A 10,370-nucleotide genomic window follows, 5' to 3' on the forward strand; every position below is an offset into this window, starting at 1 on the left:
AAAGAAACAACTAGCTATCTTCTTCTTACTTTGTCACTAATCCAATTTTCATTTGAGTAAGCTCATAAGTCGAAACCTAGATTTGATGAATAATTGATACTTTGAAAGATGGAACCCTTATTAATGCATCCAAAAATTCAAAGAATAGTTACAAAATGAGTAAAGCAAGAACCAAGGAGCATGCATAAGTTGGCTCATGAGAGAGACTACATAAGTAATTTCATATGAGTCACTATTAGATAGATACGAGACTCCCAATCGATTTCCTATAAAGAGTGGATTTGTGAGGAAAGGGACACCATATAAGGCAAGAAGCTTAACACAAATCTACTAAAAACTATTAATTAGTGTTATCATAAACAAAATTGGCATGAGAAAGAAGTTTAAAGGTATAATCAACCAATGAAAGATAACTAGTATCAACAAGAGGTGACCTCCAAACCCAAAACATATATAACTAAATGTCTGGCTCCTAAGTTTTTAATCTCAAAATGTTAGTTTAGAAAAGTTTGAAGATTAGAATCATCTTCAGTAATAATCAACCATGTCATCAAAATAAAAAAGAAGAATGATGATACCGAAATCAAAGTACCAAATAAACTAAGAAGAATTATAATCACTAATGAGAAGCTCCCTACCCTACTCCGATATCATGAAAATATGAATGTGGCTCTAGATGATGCCCAAAATTCAAGAAGGGTCAATATATGTATATTGGGGGAGACCTATAAATAAAAGAAAAGTCATAATCAGTCATTAAGATGTTGTATGTTAAAAACAGACAAAATATAATCACAAAAGCACAAATAATACAAATGATATATAATAATAACAATAATACATAAATCCCAACACTAATCCTATGTCTCATTTACAAAATATTCTTTTAAAAAAAAAATTGTGATCACACGAAATGCTCTTCATCCCCGTCTGTGAAACTCAAAAAGAAAAAAAAAATGGCATTCAAAATATCAATTCTTAGGAACCGAATGTTCAGTAGATATGGAAGACGATAATAATCATGAGTTCAAAGAAAATGTGAAAGAGAGAAAGTGAAAAGAAAAAGAGAACAAGTGGAGGAAAGGGAGGATGAAAACAAAAGAGTAGGAGGTGGGAAGAGTAGGAGGTGGGAAGAGTACTTGGAAGTTTGAAAAAGAAAATTAATTTACACACAGAACAGATTGTTACATCATAAACAGTGGTACTGCTCTATGAGGATGCAAATTGAGATAGCCATGGCCATTCTGGACTTTAATGGGGAGCAGTCACTATCCTCATTTTCCCCTCTAGGCCCCATTGCAGGCCCTACCTCTCTCCCTTTCTCCCAAAAATATATGATCATGCAATGGGCCCATACATGCATATGCATATATATAGATTCAGTTTTTCCAATTGCTGATGCATGTTAACTGTTATAATTAATTAATCCCTGGATTAATCTGAACAAATTGTTGGTACAGCCCACATTAGAAATAAAATAAACTAAAATAAAAATTTATTTTTTAAAAAAAGGAAGCCCATTAGGGCAAATTAAAAGGATGTGGCTGTGTGAGGCGCCGCAGCAGAGAGACGGGAAAAAAAAATTGAGCGCTGCACAATGTGTGAAGCAGTGTGTGAGACATTGTGCAGTTTTCATCAACTCGATGATTGGAAAGTTTTTTGTAATCCGATTTTTATGAAGTTTGCAGAACACATTTGGGATTCGTCGACTTTCGATTTGAACGGTGGGAATCTGTTTCAGAGTTTTGAAAGACCTAATTTTGTAGTCGCGATCGTAACTGTGCTCGGGTGAATTCTTTATGTTCATTCTTATTTTATCGCTATTCTTTTGGAAATCATTTTTTACTCTAAGTTTGTGAGCATTTTTTTTTATTGTACTGCTGTAATTTTTGTATCTATTATAATGAAAATTTTATTGGGCCTAATAGTTCTCGTGATTTTTATCCTTCACATTGGAAAGGTTTTTTACATTGAAAATTATGATGTTTATTTTATGGTGTATGATTTATTATTTTTGGTTGGTTATTTTTGTTCGTTACAGATTTAATTTTTAAAAAAGATTTATTTTACTTTTCCAACACAAATTACAATTAACAATGATAGATTGGTAAGTTAATTAAATTAATTAATCCCCCGCTGCACACCCTTTTACCCTTGAGCCAACTCGATTAATTGGGGACTGACGAGAGAGAGAGAGAGAGAGAGAGAGGTGATGATAAGTATTGGGGACTACAAGAGGTGACATCAATGGGGACGTTCGGTCTATCACAGGCGCAGCACTTCTGGCCCCCACCACTCCACATTTTCCCATGAAGATTTTGGCCTCATCCAACGGTCCCCCGCCCTCACTCTCAGGATATAGTCAAAATTAAGCACTTTAGGACTCTGGGCTACAGCCCAGCAGCGGGTGGCACCCCCAAGATTCTACAGTTTGTTTGTGGATCTTGAGATTTGTTTTCTTATTTCAATGTCAAGAGTTCAATTTTAGATTTAAGATTCTTTCTTATCAAACATAAATTATGATTCAAGTTTTCCAAATTATGATACTTTTTTTATTAATTAAAAAATTAATAAAGCATCTCAATTATACAAAAAGAGATAATCTACTCTTATATATCTTTTGTTGCTATTCTCAATAGTAGAATTTTTTACATTTACTCTGTATTTGATTGCAAAAATTTAGAACTTAAATTTGCATTGATGAACTTACATCAAATTCAATGTGACGTTCAAATCAATCAGGAGAGGGAGAGGGAGAAGGAAAAAAAAAACACAAACGATTGAACGACGAATGGACAAAAGAAACAAATAAAGAATAAGAAAGCAAGAAAACAGAGGAGCGGGAAGCCCGTGAGCTGCCTCATGCGGAATGAACTTCTTCTGTATGGTCTATACTCTACAGTACAGTTCAATGCAAAGAGAAAATAGAAGGGAGGCTATACCCTCAACTCGCTCTGCCCATCTGCATAACAAAAGCATGACATCTGAAGCGTAAAGCATGTTCCCACTCCCCGCCCCCCACACTTATCCCTCTCTCTCTCTCTCTCCTTTTTTTTTTTTTTTTTTTTTTGCTTTGTGCGGCTTCTGTGGGCCCCTCCACCCTCGCTCCCACGTGTCGCTCCTCCCCCTTGGAATAACACGTGTCGCCCGATTAAAGGCGCAAATTCTGGCTCCCACCCCTTTAATGTGTCATCATTTAGGTACCCATCACCTCCTCTTCACTCCTTTCCACCCCCCTTCCCCTGGAAGATCTGAGGCTACTCTGGTCATTACTCACCACCCCAATTACCCGTTTGCCCTTCCTCCTCGCACTCGGCGTTTTCCCTTTGGACCCTCGTGCATCTCTCTCTGCACGCGCTCGCACTGGATTGCATCTAGCACCTCATTATAAACTCCTAACCCCGTACCCACTTAAAATTCAGGTGATGGGTTTTGTTTTGCCGATTCTCTCTCGTATTAACATTTTCGGCACCTGCTCTGCTCTGTTATCTTCTTCTTCCTTCGCTCGCTCTCTCCGCCTCTGAACATCATCGAATCTCAAATTCCAAGAGAGACAGACACCCTTTCATTCGGAATCGACACCGGTGGAGGTGTTAATCGAATAATGGAGAGCACGGACTCGTCGACGGGGTCGCAGCAGCCGCAGCTCCCACCGGGATTTCGGTTCCACCCCACCGACGAAGAGCTTGTCGTTCACTACCTCAAGAAGAAGGCCTCCTCTGCTCCTCTCCCCGTCGCCATCATCGCCGAGGTCGATCTCTACAAGTTCGATCCCTGGGAGCTCCCCGGTAATTACCAGATTAATTAATTAATTTCTTGATATGTTCATGCCATCAAACTTCAATTTTTTCACAAAAATTAGGAACGGTAGATCGATGTTAATCTATTACTTTCATGGGTTTCAGCTAAGGCCACGTTTGGCGAACAAGAGTGGTATTTCTTTAGTCCCCGTGACCGGAAGTATCCCAACGGGGCGCGGCCGAACAGGGCGGCGACGTCTGGGTACTGGAAGGCCACCGGAACCGATAAGCCGGTGTTAACCTCCGGCGGAACCCAGAAGGTGGGCGTTAAGAAGGCGCTTGTGTTCTACGGAGGAAAGCCCCCAAAAGGAATCAAAACCAATTGGATCATGCACGAGTACCGTCTCGCTGACAACAAATTAAGCAATAAGCCTCCCGGCTGTGACGTCGTCGGCAACAAGAAAGGCTCCTTGCGGGTAATTTTATTTATATATTCTAATTTTTTTTATTAAAAATAAGCCACTTTTTATTTCTTTTTAATTTCTAGACCTACAGGGAATTAAGATCGAGTGATTGATTTATTAACTTAATTAATTAATGACAATTGGGTTTTAAAAAAAAAAAATTTGTTTCGCATTCTAGCTGGATGATTGGGTGCTATGTCGAATCTACAAAAAGAACAACACGCAGCGACTGATGGATCACGACAAGGAAGACTCCATGGATGACATGCTGGCGTCGCTGCCGATCGCAGCCGCCGCTGGCGGCCAATACAACCCCAAACTGCAGCCGCCAAAGACCGCCGCAAACTACGGCGCATTGCTCGAGAACGAGCAGAACTTACTGGAGGGTATAATGGGAAACGACTGCATCGCCGGTGGCGCCGCCGTTTCTCAGCTGGCATCTTCGAGCTCCAAGCCGGACCTCCCGGCGGTTCCAACCGCGTCGAACACCCTGAAACGGACGTTGCCATCTCTGTATTGGGCCGAAGACGGCTCCGCCGCCGCTGCCGGAGCTTCGACGACTGTAAAGAGGTTTCATGGCGACGCCAACGACGGTATGGAAAGGTCGGGCGGCATGAACAATTCATTTGCGGCGCTACTGGGGCAGCTGAATCCGCAAACGCAGTCGTTGCACCAGCAGACAATGCTGGGGTCTTTCGGCGACGGGGTTTTCCGGCAGGCGTATCAGCTAAACGGGATGAATTGGTACTCTTAAATCTTAATTAGTTCTAGATTACTGAGGTTTGGTGCATGATTATATGCATATGCCTATATATATGATTTATGATGATGAGTAAGTGATCATCAAATTGAAGTTCTCGGAGGAATCGAAATCTTGGATTGGTATTGAGATTTTGTTACTCTTTTTAAGTTGTAAGATCATAATTAGGTAGTTAGATTCACGATTATATGCATATAGTTGTACTTCTTTAGAGATGGATGGATGCAAAAAAAAAAAAAAAAGTGATAAGAGGTGCGCGCGAGCTCTTGATGATGTAGAAAAATAAACGCATGTATTTGAATTATTTAATATTTTTGGTCTAGGAATTAATCATATTTACAACACTCAAATGAAACTGTATAGAACATCTTTTTAGTTAATGTATAATTTTATATATTATTGCTGCTGTTCATGAAATGGAAGATTGATTCATGATGGTTTGTCTATTTTTGTCATTGATCCTAAGCAGTAATCAATGTGTGGTTGTGCCAAGACTTGTGGTCAATTGCAGTTGTGCATGAGTAATTAATTTCAGCCAGCTGAGAAGTGGTGCCTGGTTAATATTTGGTCAATTTGTTTGCATTAAACGGCAGTATTTTCACTACACTATATCACTGCATCTGTTGAAAAAACAAAGGTCATAAACCCTAGATGGTTAGAATATTGTTTCTTTCAGCAATCTTTCTTCTTTCCTTCCCTTCTAGCTAGCTTTTTCTTGGAACAATCATCAAGCTCAGCAGTGCAATGGTGATTCAATTCAAACCAAAAGTTATGCCCAAACTTTCTCCAAATGAACTCATTCAATGCCCATATATATTAATTTAATCGGTGGCCATGCATGGCCGACCTTTGCTCTTTCTCATTTTCTCCTTTACTTTTGCAACTCTAAGTAAAAGTAGCTACAAATCTACTTTATAAACGTACATAATATATTCTCGATATATAGTTTTCATCTTTCTACCCAACAAAATTATCAGTTCCATATTTATGTGTGTTAAAAGAAATGCAATATTAACTAGGATTCTAGCTTCTTTACATCAAATAGGAGTGTGCATAGAAAAGCAGAAAAAGTTCTGTATTCAGATTCGGTCCTGCATGAAAAAATAATGAACACAAATTAGGTTGACCTAATATGTCATTTATGATCTATATATGATATCATAACCCTTTTTCCCTGATAAATTGAGACTGACAATTTTAAAAAGAAAATTGCATGAAATAAATACTGGGCAGCATATATATATATGATGCATATGCAGAATATCCTTGTTCAGATATTCCACATGATGGTATGCAGAGATATGAATGGGTTTTAGAAACTTTTTACACCGGCAGACATGCATGCATCAAACTTCTCGTCTTCATTGAGCTCAAATTTTGTGGTGGGATCGGTCCATCCATCGATGTCAATGTTCTAGTCATCCTTCGTTGGTCATACATAAGATAAAGAAACAATCCTAGGTAGGTTACGTCACCCAAAAATTTTCAAACCCATGTTCCCTTAATTTCTTCCCCTTCTCATTAATCTTAAAACATCAAAAACTCAAAAAATAAATAAATGAAGCAGGAAGATGTCATCAATGCAAGATAAGACCAACAAAATATTAATCGTCATGGCTCAGCTAGGCTAGCTCAAACGGTAAGGGTGGCTTGTGATTTTGATAAGCCCAAAGTCACGAGTTAGATTTTCCGTTGAGGCATTACGTCGATGAATCATCAGGGTGCGTCAATGGGCGGACAACTTTCACCCTCGAATTTGATGTCACACCATAATATCTGTTAAATAAATAAAATTGTATATTCCGGAATTGATGAAAAAGTTATCTTTACAATGGTATTTATACTAGTATATAAAATAAAAAATACAACTGAAATAATAACTAAACTAACAACTAACAAATTAACAACTCTAATAATATCCAAAGTGGTGTGATGATTATATATATATATTAATCGCCATGTCCAGTGCATGAAATTATTTATAAGAAAAACTTGAAGGAAGATTAATTAAATTTAAATAAAAGCAAGACGTTTGGTGAGATATACATGCATGAAATTAAAAGGAGTAGTTTTGTTTTCATCATCATATCGGAAAAGGAAATAAATCAGAGATTGCTTTTAAGCTGCCTCTATGACTGGACGGTTTAATGTATAAAGGAGGATAGACTTGAGAATTAAGGCTTCATGATGTTGAAAGAAACCCATTAATTAGTTAATTCTCCGCCCGGCCAGACCAGACCGCCTTTCTTGTAAACCTAGCTAATTTGAAGAAAACTACATCACGCCCAAACGCTGCCTTATGCAAATAGTGAACTTCAACTCGTATGTGCATATAGTCAATATATATATGCTAGCTTCTAGAGAATCAATATGTGTGTGTGTGTGTGTGTGATGAAAGTTGATTTGCTTTTTTCATGATTCAAGTCAGCAGCCTCTATCTATCTATCTGAAGATATTTGGTTTCTGCCCCTGCACCAATAACCTTAATTTCAACCTTTTGCAATCCATGGATGGGGGATTTTGATGCCCAAAAAGCTATTGAGATAATTTGAGGAACAGCGTCGTATGCGTACGTGGGTGTCATATTCGGGTGATATTAAGTTTTGGGCTTCATGGGTGTGTGATGAGACACAGCTAGCTCCATCGATCAATTGGGATATAATTCCATCGCACACATAATATTGACAACAAAAGGCTACCTCACGAACTGGTTTTTTCTTTGATGTGCTGACTCTGTGTAAATGCATATAAATATAAATGGACCCTTCAATTTTCTTCTATCATCAAAAAGGAATCATTATCTTAATTAAAAGCCGCACAAATTTAAAATCATTAAGCTTTTTTTTAATTGCGCTCCTTTTGAAGGAAAGAGTACAAAAGAACTTTATGAAATTTCTTGTCATTTCTTGTCACCGGTGCGCGTACCTTCTCAAATATTGAACCATTGAACCATTATCTCTGACCCCTCGTGGAGGCCATGCCAGCATATATATATATATATATATATATATATATATATATATATATTAAAACCCCATCCTACAAATTAAGCTCCCCCACAAATATCCCATTTTTAGTTTTTAGTTTTTATTTGGTTTTTGGTTTTATAAATAATTACAAAAATATCCCATTTTTTCTAGTTTTAAACATTTATGTATACAAAAAAAAAAACTGTTGTAAAATAGTGATATTTTTTTCCAAATTTTATATAAAAATGAAAAAAGGATAAGATACAAGTGGTATATTTTGTAGTCATCAAAATAAAATAAAAATTATTTCCATAATTGAATAAAACCAAATTTATAAAATAGCCACTTCACTTAAAAAGTTTAACTAGTTGATTGAGGACACAAAATTGGAATAGTAAATGTTTTTAAGTTATAGAGACCCTCATGACACGATATAATAACAAATAATCAAATTCAAATTCATATATGGCATATCTGACTATAAATTAAAAACTTAAGCCTTAATTTTTTGAAGTCTCTTTCCTCATAAAATATCAAGATTTGAATTTTCAAAACGGTAACTTTTAATTAAAATCAAATTTCAATTGAATTCAAGAGAAAAAGAATAGAAGAGCGGGTCTATCACACCAAAGAATTGATGGACTGTTCAAAAAGCCTCCACTGTACCTTTTTCCAAAAAAATAAACACACTTGAAAGCTTGTTATATGAGATGGAGAGATTTATGAATGATTGCTTTCATATAACACGTAAAAACTTGTTATATGAGACAGAGAGATTTAAGAATGATTTCTTATAACACGCATCAACTCCAATCAAGTGAGATAGAGATCCTTCATTCTGACTGTTCAACTTCAATATGCATGTGTACGCGACAGTGAGGGTTCTAATTGTTTCATTGACTGTACTTGTTCAGTGTGTCCGACTCCGAACCCACTTATGAGCAGAGAATGGTGCTGATTCTGCTTCTGCTGGCCTAGGCCTAGCTACAAAATAAATTTACCAAAGGGCATTCAAGTTGCGGCAGCATCATGCATGGACAAAACCTGGATCCAGCCAAATTTCACACTACTGCAGCCCCACCGTCCAACGGGCCAATTTGGCCCCGCGGGTATATACGTAAGTATGCCCACTCCCCACTCAATGATTGATCAGTGACCACCCCTCCAGTACTCCCCCGTCGCTAATTAAATTCTAATGCCCAAAATCCATTCAGCAGCAGCTAGCCTTGGCCCCCATTCATTTGAGTACATGTGTGTCATCCATCAGTAATCACTTTTACACCCATTTCCTCTCATTAATTAAACGTCAAAACTCATGCTTAAGGCCTTTTCACACTCAAGCTTTTTGGCGTTCAATTATTAAAAAATTATTATATATCATGCTGGCCATGACGCATTATTATTATTATTATTATTATTATTATTATTATTATTATTATTATTATTATTATTATTATGTGTATACTTACAAATTTAGCCAACCATGCATATATCCTTGGCTGGCCGAGCATGATCAATCAAAGGACTTGATCGAGGCTGGCAGATCATATATATGAAGATCAACTATATATTATATAATATAGCTAAGTTGGCCAGCCGCGGTCGGTTTAGGTTGGGTCCTATATGCATCATCTTATTTTAAATGGGTCTATTCGTTTACATTTGATCCATTTATATCCCAATTAATGAGCTGGGCCATATAGGGTAGCAACTTATTGCGACCTTAATTCATTTTGTCTTCTTATTTTCTGTCTTATATTTTTGACAAGCCTAACACGATTTTTCGAATCAGAAGAGGCCGATTTAAAACATCTTATTCCAAATACATTTTCTAAAACTTAAGAGGTAGATAGTATGCAATGCATGTCTATCTTTCTGATCAACAATCACCTTATAGTGAGAAGTATATGTAACTAACACTAACCATTTTTATTTTTTTAATCTCACAATTGAAATCCTAGTTTGAAATATTTTTTGTCTTATTCCAAAAGTAAATGTACTTCCCGACTTCTACAAAGCAATATTATTGTGTAATGTTCTATACAAATTAAAATTAGTGTCAAATTATGTTCTTGTCGATTAATTAATCAGTTAAAATTTTGTTTGTCAAAGTGTTTTTGTGTTGAGATGCCTAAAAACGCCTAGTATGTATTTTGGTGTCTTTGGAATTACACTTTTTTAAAGAATAAAAAGAACTGAAATAGGGACATGATGCTTTAAAACAAAATATGAACAAAGCTTGTGATATGTAGGGCCAAATTGGGGTTTTATTTCTAGAAAAAACTATATTCAAATTAGGGTTTAAAAGAACCTACATGCATGTCTCTTATTAATTAGTAGATGTATTCTATAGTACCTTGCACATGTGTTATTCCCGGTGAAGACCATCCATTAGCTATCTTAATTTGTTCTTATATATTTAATTTTCATTATGCGA

General features: G+C 36.6%; 1 protein-coding gene across 1 annotated transcript; it reads left to right on the forward strand.

The window, feature by feature from the left end:
* Window positions 1–3,350: 3,350 nt before the first annotated feature.
* On the forward strand, window positions 3,351–5,410 carry LOC131155073 (NAC transcription factor 56). The gene is made up of 3 exons (XM_058107994.1): window positions 3,351–3,788; window positions 3,906–4,216; window positions 4,383–5,410. Exons 1-3 carry the CDS (start codon window positions 3,605–3,607, stop codon window positions 4,956–4,958), a joined length of 1,071 nt encoding a protein of 356 aa, XP_057963977.1. The 5' UTR covers window positions 3,351–3,604; the 3' UTR covers window positions 4,959–5,410.
* The last annotated feature ends 4,960 nt before the right edge of the window (window positions 5,411–10,370 follow it).

The sequence above is a fragment of the Malania oleifera genome, chromosome 1 (assembly GCF_029873635.1).
Source record: "Malania oleifera isolate guangnan ecotype guangnan chromosome 1, ASM2987363v1, whole genome shotgun sequence".
Classification (NCBI taxonomy): Eukaryota; Viridiplantae; Streptophyta; class Magnoliopsida; order Santalales; family Ximeniaceae; genus Malania; species Malania oleifera.